The sequence below is a fragment of the Sprattus sprattus genome (genome assembly GCF_963457725.1).
Source record: "Sprattus sprattus genome assembly, chromosome: 16".
NCBI classification, from domain to species: Eukaryota; Metazoa; Chordata; class Actinopteri; order Clupeiformes; family Clupeidae; genus Sprattus; species Sprattus sprattus.
The window spans coordinates 8947432-8967076 of NC_137914.1; the positions used below are offsets into that span (position 1 = coordinate 8947432).

The window sequence follows — 19645 nt, forward strand, 5'->3', positions numbered from 1 at the left end:
GCACACTGATATCACTGTGTTTGTGTTGCTGTACCACGTCTGGTACCATTGCGTGTGGCTGTTACACACATGGCCTACACAGGGGTTTTTCTAGAAATTAAAAGTAGCAGGGAGCAGACCCCTGCGCAAAGCCGAGGGAGCAACGCGACCGAGGGAGCAACGCGACCGAGGCGGGGGATGGTGTGGAAGGGGGGCCCCCCCCCTTCCACGGTGCGAAGCTTTCGAAAAATGAATGATTAAATGGTACATTCTGAGGCTATCTTAGAGAGAAATTCTAGCTCTTGTGGTCATCCTGAAAAACTAAAATACTATCAACTTTTGGTAGACTTGTACAACTTTACCCTGTAAATAAACATGACAAATTTCAAAAATATTGGCTAAACTTTTATTAAGTAGGACAAATCACAACAGCAGCCGTCTGTTCCTGAGACTGCCCCAACGACTCACTGCCTTGTCAAAATCAAATTGATCAATTGCAGGCCCCTCAATACTGATCCTGAGGAGGTGGTTCAGGGTAGCGTTAGTCATGGTAGACCTTAGCCTTGTCTTCACCCTTTTGAGGGTGGAGAAGGCCCTTTCACAGTCAGCCGTGTGAACTGGAATGACCACCATTCTGGCGTAGAGGGAGGCTATGTGAGGGTACTGGCATGAAAGTGTTGGATTGGCAGACAGCACCTGGCACATGTCTTTTGGTGTTTTCTGACGGTAACTGCCCAGGTGCTGTCTGAAGGAGATCCACTCATCCCGCAGTTCTTCCCGGTCAATGGGGGAGTGGCCATCAGAATAGAAGGTGGACAGCTGGTTCATCTCCTCCCATCCATAGTCTCCAGTCATGGAGTTTGGTAGGCAGCCAGGGTCAAGCACCCCAAATGCTGCCAGGAGTTCAGTTTGGGGGAACCGCTCCTCCATGTTCTCCACAAGGTTGTCTATGAATTGTCTCTGAACACTTGCAAACTCCTGCCGCTGCTGGTCAAACACTTGGATCTCTAGACCATCCAACCGTCCCCCTGGGCTCAGGTCCACATCCAGGTTAGCCAGCCGTCCACCTTCAATTGGCTGATCCCTGGCCAGCCGTATCACTTGCTTCTTGGTCTCTACTGCCCTGTGGATTTCTGTCAGATCAAGCTGTTTTTGCTGAAAACACTTGCTGAGGGCTGACAAGTGAGGAAGGACGTCACACAGCAGGTAGAGGGTTGCTATGGCCTTGTAGGTGCGTAGCCAGCTCCAGAGAGCTCTGGCCATTACAACACCTTTACCCATCTCCTGATTGAGATGTACCAAAACGCTAGGCAGTGACCTATAAAGGGCTTTTGTTGCAGCATCATGGGACAGCCACCTCACATCCTTTGGTTGCTTCAGCTTCAACTCCATCTCCTGGAGGATGTTCTGTAGGAATAGATACAATAAACATTGTAATGATGAACAACTGCTTTGAAAAAAATATATACTTAATTGCATTTTCTGGGACATATGGCTTTTGTAAAAATGAATCGAATGAAGGTGAAACAAGGTTTGATTTCACTTTGCTTTGTAAGACACCTATATAAATAAGGCTTACCTGTATCTCTTTCAGGCCTTCTGATCGAACTGCACTGCCGTTGTAGTAGAGATACAGGGTCATTAGGTTTGGCTTGAAGACTTCGCCAACATACTTCACCTTGTTACCAGCTTGTCCGACAGCAAGGGCGAGTCTGTGAGCAATGCAGTGGATACTTAGGATCTTTGCATTGTCCCCCTTGAGCTGAGTGGCAACACCAGTTCGATTTCCTGCAGAGGAAATAAAATCAATTGTTCCCTTTCATTAGCTGATAGCGCTGCCCCTACTGGCACTTATGTTTTGTTTTTGTGTCTTTGCAGATATACTTAATTTCGATTACAAAATTGTCGGTAACTCACCTATCATACATGCTGCTCCATCTGAGCCGAAACCAGCCACCTTCTGGATCGACAGATCATTTTCCTCCATGTAATGAATGAGGGCACCTTTGACAGTGTCGGCCTTTCCGTCTTTCAAGGCCACAACCTTCAGAAAGTTGGCCTGACATTTGCCATCACCATCGATGCACCTGGAACAGTCAGTAGATAATATTGTTACATGTGAGCAGCTAGAACAAATATAGAATGTTGCCCTATGACATTATGTAGCACATATTATATAAGTAATTTACATTAAACATTTATATACCTGCAGTATAGAACCAGCTCATTGGTTGTTGAGATATCCACGGTCTCGTCACACATCAGTCCTAGGAATGGGCTGGCTCTGATGGTGATCAGCTGGTCCTCTTCCAACTGTGTGCCAAGGACACTCAGAAACTCATCCACAACTGTGCTACTTGTGTATGTGGCATTCCTACCGACATTAAGTCTGTTGAAAACCTCACAACCTGTCATGAAAGTCATGAAAAAGGCCATCATTAGCAGTGTTGAAATAATAGCAAAGTGTTTTAGACACAACAGATGGAATAATTAATTTACTTAAAGTAAGGGTACTCCTTACCTAACTCAGTCGCCGCAAACATGACCAAGTCTTTGAAGTTGGTGTGATGAGGTATTTCCTTTTTTGCAAGGTGGTAGACCACCTTCAATGCCGCCTTCACCGCTTCTCGGTTCAAGGAGACCTGGACAGGAAGATCAGCAGGGGAAAACATGTCAAGATTAACTCAAATTAAACCAAGCAAACATGTGCAAGACGAGAAGTGTATGTTGAGATTGTTGCACACTGAAATTAAGACTTTTTACTTACAGTGTTTGCCATGGCTTGGCGGATGCCTCCATTCACCTCCGCTGCAATGCGGTTGTTTTCCTTGGCCTGCGCCCTGACATGTTGTTGTGACTTGGCGTGGTCACCTACTTTATCAACTCGCAGGCTGGTGCAGGGTATCTTGCTCCAGATGAATTCGCCATTTTGTTGTTGCTGGTTGTGCCGCTTACAAATGCTGCACATCATCCCTGTTTTGTTGTTGACGCAATAAAGCCAGGGGTGTTGCTTCTCCCACGCCTCCTGGTATCCAACCAGGTGTCCTGAATTATTTTTCTTTTTCTGGGGCCTTCATTTCATATTATTCAAAAAATTAACATCTGATGGTTTCTTATAGTTATACTACACGGTATAGTTAGTTGTTCATAATTGGCTTAATGCCAGAAGATCGTTTTATTGAGATATTAGTTTTGACCTACAGTGCCCTCCACAAATATTGGCTCCCCTAGTGAATATGAGCAAAACAGGCTATGTAAAAAAAATCTTACCTTTTCATTGAAGATAAATTATTGAAAGAAAAAAGACATTACATTTTTGTGAATTATTTTTGAGTGAAAGACCAAGAGGATAAACAGCAAAGACATATTTTTTGATAACCAGTTGTGCTCATATTCACTAGGGGTGCCAATATTTGCGGAGGGCACTGTAAATCAAGATATGCGATACCTGTGGTTTTCAAAACGGTTATTTTGCCTAGAAATACTTACCAAAATAATTTATAAAGCAGTTATTTATGCATATTTGTGGTTTCTTCTCTGTTTTTGATATCCACTAGTTTAAACAAATGTCCCTTTAAGTAGCAAAACAGACAAAAAGACTTGTGCCCGTGCGTGCGCTCATCAAGATGGTGGGAAAGATGTAATTCTGCTATATCTTTAGGTAAAACAGTTATTTTACCACCATGTAAAACCATATTTGCATTTGTATCTTTTATATGTATAAGAACCACAATATTTTATTAAAGATTTGCTTCAACATCATTAAAATAGCCCTAACAAAGGCGCATTACAGTACCAGTAGCCTACCGCAAAATAACGGTAACATTGGCGCAGATTGGGCGGGTCTTGTCGTAAATCAAACGGATAGGTAAGCATTTTCTAGGCAAAATAACCGTTTTGAAAACGATCGTCTTGTTAAGTCACCTGACTAAAAGGATGTTTTGTAAAGTTGGAATACAACTAAATTAAATTTAAACAAACACATACTTGAACTTTTCCAGAAACTCGGCCCTTTTCTGATTCTGCCTCTCCACTGAACACTCATCCGAGCCAGACAGGTGTTCGTCGATGGTCACGGATTCCCCCCCCTCTATTGAAGCGATCTCGCTGTTGGCCTTATCTTCCTCCACATTGTGACAGAAAAAAGATGTCATCTTCCTCTGCCCCGGACACTCTTTGGCCTTTCGTTTCGTTCCGTGGGACGTTCCGTGGGATGACATGTTTTCACGTTATAAACTAAACTAACGGTACCTTATTCTATCTAGTCTATCTAGTATATGCGTCTAACGGTTGACTTGTAGTTCGCGCCAGTGTCACGTCATTACATTTTATCATATTATTTATTTATTGTTGTTTTTTGGCTGATGTGATGAGCCCTTGTCAGTATGTTTGTGTATATTGTATTGCAATTATTATAATAAAAAGATTTAAAAAAAAAAGACACGTCACTTGGTCGCTCGCTGTTACACGCTCCTCATGCGTCAAACAGGTTGAGCCTACAGCTAGTAGTGTTTGCTAGAGTTAGCTTACCATTCAACAACTAGCCGTGAAGCACTGGAACCGAGGTATTGTGGTACAGTAGTATATACACCAGAATCGTAGAATTGTGTAACAATGTGTGCCTCATTTTAGTCAACGTTAACAGAAACATTACTAGTCGCTACTGTAGTGACTGTATATTGCATGAATAAAATAGACTTCACACGCTTAATGGACTGGTTTGATTATTTGCCGTTTCATGCCAAGTAAAGGAAATGGGTTCAATGTAGGTTCTATACTGTAAAACTTCAATATTTGTTTCAATCACTGAATGAAGCCTGCCATATTTGGGACAAGCATTGCAACTTTAAATTGCTCTCGTAAAACTCTTGATCAACACTCAGCATTTGTTTATTTCTGTCGTTCATTGAAACCGCTTTGTGCAGAGAGAACTGGAATGGTCTTGTATACTTGCTTAGCATCTTAGCGCTTAGACCAAAAACCCATCGAAATACACAGTAGCTAGCTAGCTAGCTGCTAATAACTTTAACGTTAACATGTCGACTCGGTCTGGGAAACTCCAATTCGGATCGGAATATTTTTAGAGTAATTATAAGTTATTTGAGGATCAGACACATTGTCAGGTGGTGGTGTTGGGATATTTTCGCGGAGAAAAGATCGTTTTGAGAAATAGTGTATGTTGTACAGCAGCATGTAAGTACAGGTCCAAGTCTGACAGGTTCAGTCGGCATTTCGGTAGGAGGGCGCACGCCGGGAGTATCGGGGCGCAGCGCCCCTGTTCCCTTGTTTAGAAAAAACCCTGCTACATACGACACCTACAAGTGTAGGAAGCTTCCACACTGCTCCTTGTGGTCATGTCACCATGGAAACTGTTAGTGAATTCGATTTCACGCAAAAGTGATCCACCACTCAGACAGAGGGAGGAGCCAGACCATAACGGGGAGGAGCCCGACCATAAAAGGGAGGAGTCAGACAATAAAAGGTGCTTTCAGACTGGAGGAAGTTCTTTACCACAGCATCCCTGCCAGAAAGATAAATGATATTGACTCTGCCTTTTATCTCGCCAGATTCATTATTCTACTCAATCTATTCTATTAATTATTCTACTCAATCTATTCTATTCATGATTCTACTCATTATATTCTATTCCGTTTAGTCTCTCTCTTTCTCTCTCACACACAAACATATTTTCACAGAAACACAAGATACACCTTCAAAAGTTCTCTGAAGTTCCTGAAAAACCAAACCCATTCACAAGAAGAAGTTCTTGTGAAGTTCCTGAGGTCACCAAAACAACCAAGCAATCCATTAAAGAGTGTTTAGAGGAAAACTAGGCCCGTGACCTTTCACCCTGATAGAACACAGACCACAGAACACATACAAAACAGAAACTGAGGTTGGTAATTGCACGTACAATAGAGTCCTGATCTGTTGCACCGACATTCAAAATCAAGTCAGTGCAGATGACGTGGTCCAACATTGATTCAGAAAAGGACTACCTTGTTTCCGCCCGGTTTCGAACCGGGGACCTTTCGCGTGTGAGGCGAACGTGATAACCACTACACTACGGAAACTTGTTGCACCCTCACACCCTGGCTCGGATTACAAGCCAGAGAGGGGGCAGGGTGGTCTTCCGACAGTAAGAAGACTCTGAGCAGAAGCCACTGCAGTTTGCTAAAGAACGCTACATGTACTTACCCCATGGGAGCAATTATTACACAAGGCAACGGTACACATATTATGGCGATGTGATCTACTACCTTGTCACTGTGAAATGAAAGTGCTGCAAAAAGGGCCAACACTGTTTCCGCCCGGTCTCGAACCGGGGACCTTTCGCGTGTTAGGCGAACGTGATAACCACTACACTACGGAAACTTGTTGCTACCACACACCCTGTCTCAGTTTACAAACCAGAGAGGGGGCAGGGTGGTCTTAAGGCAAAAAGAAGACTCTGACCAGTGTTTCCCACAGACATTTTGGAGACTATGGGGGGGGGGGGGGGGGGGCGCACATGTCCGGGGGTGGGGGGGACGCGCGGTGGGCGCATGTTTACCGGTTTACCACTTTGGGGGGGGGGGGGATGTTTTTTCGGCCTAAAATTCCTGATTTCGCGGGAGCTTCCCACTTTTGGGACTAACAAAACTAGGGGGGTCTGGGGGCATGCTCCCCCATAAGATTTTTTAAAAAAAATAACCTTTTAAATAGTGTCCTCTAGTGGGTTTTAGGAAGATAAGTTAACAAATTGAGATTTAAAATATGGCACAAATATAAACATATTGAAGACATCTGCTGAGATTTTGTTTGGGATTTGTGTGAAGCAAGAGCACCCTGACCCGGGGGAGAAAGCTTAGGAACAGCTACTACACTTTGCCTCCACATATTAATGTGAGGCCTCCTTCTCTGCAATGACTGATCAAAACAAAGCAGAGAAACAGACTGTGCCTGGAGAAGAGCTTGATATCAGCAGTTGCCTCCCTTTGTTTTAGGAAGAGAAATTAACAAATGTAGATTTAAAATATGGCACAAAAATAAACATATTGAAGACTATAATGGTCTAAAGGTGCTCATTATAGTTAATGTCAGATATCCTCTGTTCAATTTTCAAACTCTCCCTCACTATATTACTTTTTTGATCGAGCAATATTCCATGACACCTGATACGATGCCAACGTGACCGTTTCAGAGTACTTAACCGAGTCTGACTGATGTATCAAAGAATGTACCTTGTGCTTGCCCAGCTCTGCTTTTAGGAACTTCTGGGCTATGTTAGCATCCAAGTTCAAGGCTTTAAAATGCGACCGTGACGTCTGCATATTAAGCAAAGGGGTTTTCCATTTCGCTCCGCAAATAATTCCTCCCATTCAGGCAAGAAGGCCCGGTGTTCATATTCATACATTCGTTTAGCTCTACGCTTTGCTGGATCCATGGCATTCTTTCAGTAGCTAGCTACCGCTAGTCTGGCTAGTAACTTTCTGAAACTGGGTGCACACATTAGAATGTTTCACTTTGGAACATTAACGTTACTTGAAGACATCTCTCAAGATCGAGTGATGACTAAATATACATGAATAAATACCCCCATTCAAATCGGACAGCTTTTTGACTGTATTTCCAAATATATTGCGAGCAAAATATGCATTTTAGATGGTTTAGATGGCCGGCAACTACTAACTGCTATCTTATCTTCAAACAGAAAGTAACGTGTGCGCATCGGGGCAGAAGTCCGCAGAGGACAATTGTAAACGCGCGATCATCTAGTGACAAAAATGACATGCCGTTGTGCAAATAAGATAAATAACACAAAGCTATTTATTGTGTTTAATAAAATAACAAGCTATAGAGTATAGACCTGTTCTATAGGAAAGGTATCCTTAACTAACTTCCGTTGTGATCTGGCGCTTTATAGAAAATTAAATTGAGCAAAGTTAACTTGACCTTGATCAGGGGGGTGCCGTTGGGGGGGCGGGGCACCCCCTTATACAATGGTAGGGGAAACACTAACATATCTCAACAGTGTTTTGTTTTCGGCACAGTCGCAGGCAGACAACCGAACTTCGTGCTCTCATGCAATCCCAATGAGAGCGACACGAACTTCGTCTGAGCAAAAAAAAAAAAAAAAAAAAACTTCATGTGCACGCAGAGACTATGGCGGCCGAAATTAGACTATGGCGGTGCGCCATAGTCTCGTCAATGTGTGGGAAACACTGCTCTGACTCTGAACTGAACAGAGGCCACCGCAGCAAGGTATATGTACTTCCGCCATGGGAGCAATCATTGCACCAAACAATGGTTCACATTATGGCGATGTGATCCAATACCTTGTCACTGTGAAATGAAAGTGCTGCAGAAAAGGCCAACACTGTTTCCGCCCGGTCTCGAACCGGGGACCTTTCACACTCCACTCACCCATCACCCCCCTTTTTGATCTCTCTCTCTCACACACACAAACACACACACACACTCACACACTGCTGCCTCCCCCCTTGTTTACACCTATAGACACAAACATACAGTACTTTTCAACTTTCCCCCCTCCTCTCACACACACACACACACACACACTCTGCTGCCTCCCCCCTTCGCAGTTGTAGCTAGGTTGTAAAAATGTAATGCAATAAATTGGCTATCTGAAATAAGTTTTTTTTTCACCATCTTAACATAAAAATATTTGTTTGTTTGTTTTACAGCTAGTAAGATGAAGGTCAAAGTTATATTTCCAGGCAAGGTGAAGGTGACCTTTAGGAGAGGACCATCAGGCTATCTGAGGCAAGATCCATCAGAGGAAGCCAGGAGGGTGAAGGACAATCCTGACCTCCAGGACAAGTCTGCACCTCAGAGGGAAGACTGGGTGAAAGACAATGCCCGCAACATAGTCTCCATGAGAGGCGGAGATGTGTCCGACAGACAGGAGGTGCTCGGGGAGTACATACTTCAGTTCGGGAAGTACAAAGGAAAGTCATTCGGGTGGCTTCTACAAAATGACAAAATGGCTACACTGTGTACCTGATGAAGAAGGTTGAGGAGGAGGAGAGAGTTGGACAGTTCAGAGCAGAGGATCCCAAGAAGGATAGCCTACTGTCATTCTTCGAGTACAGCAGAAGCTTCCAAGACATCGAAGACCTTCTGAAATACCTTGAGGAAAGATCTGTGGCACCACCAGCACTTAATGATGCCGACAACCTGGTTGGTTTTGGCATTCATGCGAAGAAGACTTGGGGGGATGTTTGGAAGAACAGAGCTGATGGGTACGCTGCATTCATCCTCCACAAAGACTGTGTGCCAGGCAGCAAAATGGATCGATTGAAGCACTACCTCGCTCAGAAAGAGAGACAGTTTCGGAGTGGTCCTGTGGAACCTGCTTCCACAGGCCTGGCATCATCTGCCTGTCATCATCCAGGTTTGTTAACAATGCAATTTAGTATTCAGTCAAATTCAAATGTGTAAATGTGTAACCTCACATCTTTGCGTTTGTGCTTTGTTTCACAGAAATGGATGATGATGAAGACTTTTGATGATGAAGAGGTTGAAGTTGTCCATATCCCCATCCAAACTCCCCCTCCAAACAAGGCCAACTGAGTAAGAAAATCACTTGCACGCACGCACACGCACACGCACACACACACACACACACCGTGGCTGATGATATTTATTTATTTAAATTGTGCCCTATGCTATTGCTTTTTTTCTATTGAAGTGGAGGGAGGTGAGGAGTTGCAGAGGATGATGCTACCATATACAGTATATATTGAAATTGTATTTGTTTATTTCTTACTTTATAGTGTGTCTACATTTTATATTTTGTTACACTTGCTTATTTATGTAGATATTTTTTGTTTATTAGTTATTTATTCTTAACTTTATTTGGTTAAATTCTCTTATATTATATGCATATTTATTCTGCTCTAATTTAATATCTGTTATTCTTTATTGTTGTTTGATTGTGAATGGTTATGTGTTCATTAAGGCTAGCTTTACACGACAACGATCTGAACACAAACCGCAAAAGTGGCGTTGCGTTCCCACTTTTAATTTCGCGTTTAGACGAGAGTCTTTGGGTGGAAATCTGCATGCAGACGGTGACGCAAAAGTGTGTGAAATTGAACTTAACCGGTGTACACGTGGAGGTACTGCAGGATGTATATGTGTCCATTCTATTCCACTATGGCTATTTTAACGCGATTGGGAGCTTATTTATGTATTCATTCACTTACATTTGCAGTGTTCGTGTACATTTACATTTAGTCATTTAGCAGACGCCTTTGGCCAAAGCGACGTAGGCTACAAGGGATAGAACAGTCTAGCTACGAGACCTAGTGTAATTAATGCGCCTTCTCTGTTCTGTTTTATCTGTGATTACTCGGCTTATTTGCTGAAATGACTCCTGGATAGATATCAAGGCAGCTTGAATCTCCGAGTAATGGAAATAATCTGACATGTTTGTTGTTGTTTGGCTGTACTGCACATGGATATGATGTCAACGCGTATGCGAGGATAGCCAGCGTGAGCAGCTCAGAGCACACTTTTGCGTTTTCAACCCTTTAGACGGGAACGCAACGGTGGAGCGTTTTTAAGATTTCCACTCTGGAGGGTGGGTTCATTTTTTTGCGTTTTTAAATCCCCAAAACGCTGTCGCCATCTAAACGAAAGGCACATCTGATAAAATATTTTGTCGTTTACACCCGGGAGCGTTGTCGTGTAAAGCCACCCTAAAAGTGTGTTCATTGCTTTTACTGAAAAAAATCCTGACTGTTATTTTTTCACAAGCACAGCTTATAACATACTTCTACCATAACATTGCATAAGTATATTTTTAAAAACCTATTTCATTTTAGAAAATTAAAGTAAAGTGTTTATTATTTAATTATAGTCCTTTCAATATAAAGGTCTAAAGGTGAAAAATAACACCTACATTTTCACCCTAACCGGGATTCGAAACGATGTTTTCAGTGGGAAAACTATTAATAAACCCGCTATATAGTAGTAGACATCCTCTCTTCGTTCAAGAGTAGCTTTGGTAGTAGTTTACTAGTTTTGATTACTTCTGTTTAAAGACATCGTTTTGCATTTTTGAATCTCCACTTGTCTTGACAGAAAGAAAATAAAGTGTTTGACTTTACTCCGCATCTGGGTCTTCAATATAAGAGTTAAATCGATTACCAATCGAGCGACCCGGGTTCGCCTCCCGACTCCGGAGACCTGACAGAACGTGCAGAGCAAATGTCTCAACGATGGGAGAGAAGGTGAAATCATGCAATCGTGCAACCTCTGGTAAAATGTAAAAAACGTTAAATGTAACCTCCCCGTCGGGGAATTGAACCCCGGTCTCCCGCCGATAATAGTTTAGCTAAACCGACCTAAACGCCTTTTAATTAAGCAATAAGCCCCAAGAGGCCGTGCTTTGCGCTGATTTTAGAACAGGTAAAGGGAGTTGTTAGGCACGACGCGAAGCGGAGTGCCGTTAAACCCCCTTACCTGTTCTAAAATCAGCGCAAAGCACGGACTCTCTGGGCTTATTGCTTTTCTAAAACAGTTACTACACATATTTGATATGGTTTCATAAATTAAGACAATTCAATTTAAGAAACAATAGTTTAATGATAAATCGTCATTCTTCCGCCACTAAAAATTATAGTTCCTAAATAAATCGTTGCCTTGCAACCCTTGAAGCAACGCAACAGCCAGATGGAACACTGGGGCTGCGTTCCGATTCTAAGAGAGCTCTCTTGACTCCTCGATGTCCAGTCAGAGAGAGAGAGATCGAGAGATCAAGGTATGCCAAAAGACCGTTAATTTTCAACATTCGGGACACTCTATTCAGAGAGGATGTGGCGTCATCACGCTGTGTGTACGTATCTGCTCGCACTAGCGCGCTCTGTCAGACTGCAGTATGTGGTGTCATCACGCTGTGCGTTAGCAAGCACGTTGTTAGCAAGCGAGCAATCATCATAAGCTACTGACAGCGACATGGCTAACGTATACCTCCCTAACAAATTCAGACAATTCTTTATTTTAATCAATCACGGCATAATTGCCCCTGCTAATCAAGCGAAAAGTGTCCGATTAAAAGTGCACCAACGGGCTATTCCCGGGTGGTGGAATAGCCCATTGAAACGAGCGCCTTGAGCCTGCCATCTGCCCCCGCTCGCCAAGCGAAAAGTGTCCCAATTTAGTGCCTCTTCGTCGGTCTAACTACAGTCCCAGTAGGGGTGATAGCCAATTGCTTAGCATAACTGCCATTCAGAACCAATGGTAATGCTACCAAGCTAGGCTAGCTAGGTATGCTAACTGTCGGTATACATCGTGAAAAACCACCCAAATACTCATGTCACTGGCTTTAATTTGAGAATAGCATGTTATTAGTACATTTAATATCAGTACAGTTGTTTAATTACTGCTGATATTTACATTTACGGTCTGTAGCCGTGTGGTCTACTGACTCTGCTATCATAGCCACCGTAACCATTATGTCCGCCATTGTTTTCGAAATAAAACGAAAAGCTCCGGTTGGGAATGGCGCACAGAGTTAAGGGTAATAAATGCCGCCATTAGGGCATCAAGGAAGCTCAGACCCTCTCTTGAAAAACGACCGTTATGTGACGTATTTCAAGGTCTCTGACTAAAGCGGAACTGAAGGTTTAAGACCAATGGGACACTCCTTGCTCTCTTGATAGGAAGGAAGGAAGGAAGGAGGCATTTTAAGACCTTTGGAACGGGGGGTGGGTATGAAATGCGCTATATGAATGCCTTGCCATTCGCTGCGCAGTAATATGGAATGTAATCAGGTCAAATTGTAAGGTAATGCTGGATTTTACAACGGCTTTTAGCCAATCACAATCAAGGATTTGAACAATCAGGTTTAGAACATGCATTTCAATGATAGTGCTGAACCACAGTGTGGATGTAATATTCTTTTGGCCACTCTTCCGGTTGTGGCGCTGTTCCGACTTTTTCTATAGACCCGCGGTCCTCCGATTTTTTTTTTTACTTCAGGCAAACCTCTAACGGGACACGGTCATAGACAAGTCACCGGAGAGTCGCCAGATATCACAAGAGACGGTACAAGTGACCGGATCATCGCTACATTTTCGCGTTTATTCACTTCAGTGTTCATTTTCATTCGTCAAAGGTAAGACACGTTGTTTTATTTTCATAAAAGTTAGCCTGCTTTGTGATAACATTAGTTCGCTGCTAATTCGCTTGGTTGATGCGATAGAACTGCCCGGAATTAAGTTTGGGGTAATTATGAATCGCCAGATATCACAAGAGACGGTACAAGTGACCAGATCATCGCTACATTTTCGCGTTTAGTCACTTCAGTGTTCATTTTCATTTGTCAAAGGTAAGACACGTTGTTTTATTTTCATAAAAGTTAGCCTGCTTTGTGATAACATTAGTTCGCTGCTAATTCACTTGGTTGATGCGATAGAACTAGCCTGGCCGTTACCAGACTGTGACTCCATTTCATTCCGTCAGTCAGTCTGGGCCAACCCAATGCATTTTGGTTTCCGAGATGGGCGGGTGCTTATCTTGAGGTTTAAAATCATTGGAGTTCCCTTAACCAATCAGCAACGTTTAGTAAGCATTCGGTAGATTAAACTCTTCCCAAAGCCAGTTGGGAGAAGAGCTACGATGTCCTTTCTCATCATAAAACTTACAAGACAATCCTCTTGTTCTCCTTTTAATTGTCTGATGTTCTCGAGAGTTGAGACAACTTCTCCGATAGCTTTTCGTGTCTCTTCCTCCGTAGCCATTTTTGCTATACTGTTAAACTACAAACTCGGCTGGACTACATGCAACTCGGCAAGGCGAGTTTTGCGTCACAGCTCTGAACTGTTCGCTGATTGGTCCGGCAAAATTTTGAGTTCTGGAAACGATTGTCAATGGGGCTGGGCCAGACTGAGTATGAGCTTGAAATCAATTCAGGCGGAAATACGTAGGCTGGTGTCACCAGGCTACGCTAGAACTGCCCGGAATTAAGTTTGGGGTAATTATGGGCTAAATAATGAATGAACATCATGCTATTTGTTGATATTGTGTGTGGTTTTTAGGTTGTTGCTTAATATTATATATTCGACAGCGCGGTATTGACAGTAATGTCTTGTCAGCATTTGCTTAGCATCACTCGCAGGGTAACGCAGAAGATTTGTGGTGAAATAACATGTCAAAGTATGAATGGACATGATCGTTTTATATAGATATATGCATAGTTTTCATGACGTGACGTTAAATAGTCTTGTCAGTCCGTTTATATCAATCTTGTGTTGATAAGTTAACTATAGCCTACCTTAGCATTGCTCACTTGCTAAGAAACTGACGCTACAAACGTGTGTTGAAATTACGTGATAACATGATTGTATTATTTCATATTTTTGTGTATCTGGTTTTGATGTTGTGATGTTAACTCATCTTTACACCATGGAGCTGTTACTCCTAAGATGTCTGACTAGTTAGGCTACATATTGCATCAACTAAAGCAGCTGTACTACTAAGGGATTGATACCATCTCTTTTTTTTAAATACAAATGTAATATTAATATGTTCAAATTCATTTGGCAGAACTAGTAGTGCCAGAGTAGACTTTCAGACAAGCAGTAGAGGTCTGCCTACTGTATTAATCAAGTGTAATAAGACTTTGATCTAGGCAACACTTCTCCTACCCCCCCCCCCCCCCCCCCTCTCTCACACACACATAACTGCTCTCCAACTCCTGCTGCAAAGACCGTCCCACCCCCCTGATGTTTTCGCACGCACGCGCCCACACACACCATCAAAAAGGTGTGAGAAACTATTGTTTTGACCCTGTGAACTATTTCACTGCGCGCCCACACACGCACACACTGTACTTCCTCCCAGACTCAGAGGTGTGAGAAACTTTTGTCTTGACCCTATGAACTATTTCACTGAAGTTCATAGAAGATAACCCAAACTTATGTTTTTACTTTATGGTAGGTCAAGATGCAGAGGGTGGTGTTGTTCCCAGGTAAGCTCAGTGTTGTGTTCCGCAAGGGACCAGGTGGATTTCTCTTACAGGAACCCTCTGTCACGAATTTCCCTGAATTCTAGTTTGTTTTCATCTCGTTGTGTTCTTGTATTTACTATCTCCTGTCATTTCAGGTCTGGCCACTCCCACTTGCCTGTTAATCTCCTCATCACGCTCACCTGGCATTCTCCGCCCATCTATGCACCTGCAGCTCATCTCCTCATTAGGTTCTGTGTATTTAAACCTGTCTGCTCACACTTGCTCTTCGGCAGATTGTCTTGTGTTTTTGCCAAGCTTTCCCGCGATTACATTGAATAATAACCTGACTACCTTTGTTTAGACCTCGGACTGTTTTCTGGACCTCGATTACCCTGCCTGCCCCTTGTCGGATATTCTGCTGTCTTGTTTTGATCTCCCGGTTTTGACCCTGCCTGCCTATCTCTCGGATCTGATTCTTCTGCCTGCTCCTCGTCGGATTTTCTGCTGGACTACGTGATCACCCGGTTTTGACCCTGCCTGCCCTCGGTTCCTGTTTACCTGCCTATCCCCTGGATTATACGCTGGACTGTTTTCCGGTGATCCACACTGTATTGACTTTACTAGTAAAAGAAACTTATACTACACTGTGTCCGTTGTCGTGCATTTGGGTTCCGCTGTGTCTGTATCAGAAACCGTTACACCCTCTGCAGAAGCCAGACGGATCAAGGATGACCCCACTCGTCAGGACAGGTCTGCCCCGATGAGAGAGGACCTCATGCGGCAGAATGCCCTGGCTGCGGTTCGTCAGAGAGGGGGTGATGCCTCAGACAGGACGGAGGTGCTAGGAGACTACATCCTGCAGTTTGGCAAGTATAAAGGGAAGGCTTTCAGGTGGCTTTTGGAGAATGATGTTGGCTATACATGTTACCTTGTCAAGAGTATGCGTAAGGACGAGGCTGCAGGTGTTTTCAGGGCCGAGGGGCATAGCAAGGATAGTCTACTGTCCTTTGTGAATTATGCTCTGAGTTTTGCAGAGATCCAGTCTCTCCTCGCCTACGAGGCCAGGGGAGAGGGTGTGGTGACAGCCACATCAGAGGACGACCAGCTGGTTGGCTTTGGCAACCGGGCCAAGAGCACCTGGAAGGAGATCTGGGACAGCAGAGCTGATGGCTACGCAGGATTCATCATTGGGAAGAAGAGCTGCCTCCCAGGGACACGGATGGACAAGCTGCAGCAGTACCTACGGAAGAGGCAGCAATCCACACCTGCTGAGCCCCTACCAACCCCCTGAGTAAGTCACTTTTTGACAATGACATTTGACAAATGTTGTTGATTCTAGTTCATTTTAGTCCTACAGACAAATTGATTGATGTTTTCATTCACTCTTTTCCTTGTCTGTGCCACCAGCGATGGATGAGGATGAAGAGCTGGAGAAGGCGATGCTGAGCCTCACACCATCTAAGCTACAACTGCAGAGCTGTAAGTACGCTATTATTACATGTCTCAAATGTCAGAACTAATGATGGCAGTCAATTTTGTATCTTGTGTTTTCCCATTGTATTTCTCTGTGTCTGTGTGTAACCAGTTGCGGTGCCAGCAGCAGCAGCTGCCATACCAGGAGTGTCTCCAAGAGCAAAGACAGGTTTTTACATAAAAGGTTTCAGGGCTGGAGTATGATTCTTTTACATGATGAATTGCCCTCCAAAACTGAAGCTTCATTTAAATTCTTACCATGTTTGTGTTCTGGCCATGTTCCTCTAACAATATGGTTGTATAATAACTGTCTCAAGGGCCATGAATCCCTGCCATGATGAATTGATAACCGTCCTGTGTCTGTGTGTGTGAGACAGAAAGAGAAAGGTTTGTGTGTGTGTGTGTGTGTGTGTGTGTGAAGGGACATGAATCCCTGCCATGATGAATTGATAACCGCCATAAGGGACATGAATCCCTGCTATGATGAATTGATTCCATCCACGATGAGGGTAAGTAGTCATTTTTGTTCTCCTTGCATGTGTTAGTTAAAAAATAAAATAAATAAATGAAACAGCGTTGGATACTACTAAGACTTGAATGCATGCTTGTTCATTGAGTCATATTACTTCTCCTGCTTACACTTCTGAGTAGCAATTAGGAAAATTGGAGTGTGGGAATTAGACATTTTACATTTGTGAAGCTATGAGAAGCAGGAGAAGTAAACGTATGGCTGTTTTAGTTCCTACTAACACTGAAACTTTTGTACATTGTGAATTCTCAAATGACAAATTATGTTCTCTGTTGTAGTCCCATCGGCGACGCTGTCCAACCCCCCCCCCCGATACAACTGGTCAACTGCGGGCATCACCAGTTGATGGTAAAAACACTTTTATCCTGTTTTGTGTTATCAAATGTTGTGTTCATTTAGAAAATATGAATTGTTTCATTTTGACTGTATACTTTCCCACAGCTCCAGCCTCTCAGAGTGTGAAGAAGAGGACACCCGTTGCCCTTCCACCACAGCTGGCATTCCTGGTGCAGGAGACAGAGTCAACTCAAGGTATGCTTTCTGCATTTTCTTTTTCATGCTTATAGCCTGTACAAAGGCATAACAGAAAGACTTCACTCTTTTTTAGGTCCCAGCACAAGCGCTGCACGCAAAGTGCTTACTTTCGAGGACAGTGCTGAAGATGGTAAGAGCATGTAGACAAACTCTATTTTATGAACTCCTGACACTAAGATGTTGTCTTAACACTGCTTTATTATCTATCTAATATCTAACTATGAAATCAATAATGAATAACAGGGCAGTAATAACCTTTTTGTTCTATCTGTTTTCCTTCTAAAAATCTTAGTTCCCTCAGCTCAGGCGCCTGTTCCTGTCCCTCTACCTGTTCTTGGCCCTCTACCTGTTCGTGTGCCTCTCCTGAGGCAGGACCAAGATGTCCTCCACTGGAACTGTTCACAACAGCAGAAGATGTGGATGAAGACCGAGCTAAAGGATCTCGGGCTGTGGCCTGGGTCTCGGCCAGTGCGTAACCCCGGCAGCACAATTTCCCTGTGGCGTCTACCCCCACAACCTGAGCTAATTGAGACGGCGGCTGAGCTCCCATCCCCCAACTTCTTTCAGCTCCATCCTTTCTTCATTTGGAAGCCTGAGGCTGACATCATGGCCAGGATGAGAAACTGTTACGTCCTGCCAGTTTTCTACTTGTCATATTAACCAGCACTGTATCTATCACTATATACTCCCCCTCCCTATGTATGTACTGTGTCATTGCATTTCTAATTGTTGTCTTAAATTATCCATATTATTTAAAAAAAAAAATCATTCAAATGTTCGTCTCGTGGGAATGGCAACAGCTGTTCGACAGTTATCTAGAAACATAGCTAGTTATGCTTAACACGTAGGGGGAACAGTACATAGGATTTACTTATCTACAACGAAGTGCACCTGTTTTACCTGAATTACAAAGGGACCACAAGTAAGACTGAATAAAATGTTATGAATATCTCAGCCTACACATAAAACTGCATTCAGCCATTCTCATTGTTAACAACGAATTAGAACTCTGCTAGTGTCTGCACCGTGTCTGCAGGGCAGGAGAAAGTTGTGGGAGACGACAATGATTTGTCAAATTTGCGGGAAAATTGCGGGGATGTGTTAAAATTGCTACGTCGCGCTGAATTCGCGGGTAATCGTTGAATTCGCACGATCGCGAAATCCTGGAGGGTCTGCATTTATGGATGGTGTTTGTTGCTAGTCTATAGTTTTAAAGTTTTTTTGATTTCAGCCACCTTTATATATCTGTGTAATATACTCGTATATCTTGTGTTTTTTTTTAGGTGGCTGGAATAACAACCCTAATGCCAGCCAGTTCAAGTACATCTTCAGAAAGCTGATGGCCCGGTGTGGAGTTGTTAAACCATGCAGAGGCAATGCTACAGCACAGGATGAGACCCTACCAGCGGCCATCAAAACCTCTACAAGCCTATCAGCTGTAGATATGTTGTCTGTAGCAGGAGGAGAAGATCTTCCATCCCTGTTTGCCGACGTTCCTGCTCTAGTTCATGACCGCAGCTACTCATAGAGGACCTCTCTGCTGCCTCCGCACAAGAGGTGGTGAAGGAGCTAAGGAAGGTCTCAGAGGTGCTGGTTCACCTTGCTAGAGGAGCGGCACACTCCAGTGGGCGTTCCATTGCTTCATTGTGCATGGCTCGGCGACACCTGTGGCTGGCTGTCAAAGCTCCCAGAGCCTGACAGAAATACTCTGTTGAAGCTGCTCCTCAGTCCTGGCTTTACTTTCGGGCCTGGAGCAGTTGAAATGCTTCGCAGAACTAAGGAGTCCAGGGAGTCCAAGAAACAGTGGGAGCAGCTGTAGCCTAGACCCCGCCGACAAAGCCCCCACGACCTGGGTGGGGTCATGCGAGCGCTCATGCGAGTGGGAACTTGGTGCCTTTTTCGAAGAGCCGGCCCAATGCTCGGGAGGAGAATGAACTTCTCCGCAGCTGTAAACCGTCGCACTGGAACCATCACCAAGTCCGGACAGTGTGGCAGCTACAACACCCGCAATGCTTCTTCTGTGTCTCCACCACACTCTTCCTGACACTTTGTGCATGGAAACTCATGCGTTCAGCCCCGCCCAAATTGTGGTTTGGGAAAATTGTTCTCCTGTTCCATGGGTTCTTTCTACGATAATATTTGGTTACCGGCTGCAGTTCAAGTGCCGTCCG

General features: G+C 43.7%; 1 protein-coding gene across 1 annotated transcript; it reads right to left on the bottom strand.

Moving 5' to 3' along the window:
* Nucleotides 1–402: 402 nt before the first annotated feature.
* LOC308377779 (zinc finger protein 862-like) lies at nucleotides 403–4199 on the bottom strand (the record flags this gene model as incomplete). Its single annotated transcript, XM_080854516.1, has 7 exons — nucleotides 403–1386; nucleotides 1559–1767; nucleotides 1897–2066; nucleotides 2186–2387; nucleotides 2501–2621; nucleotides 2747–3050; nucleotides 3967–4199. 7 exons carry the CDS (start codon nucleotides 4197–4199, stop codon nucleotides 403–405), a joined length of 2223 nt encoding a protein of 740 aa, XP_080710642.1.
* Nucleotides 4200–19645: the final 15446 nt, after the last annotated feature.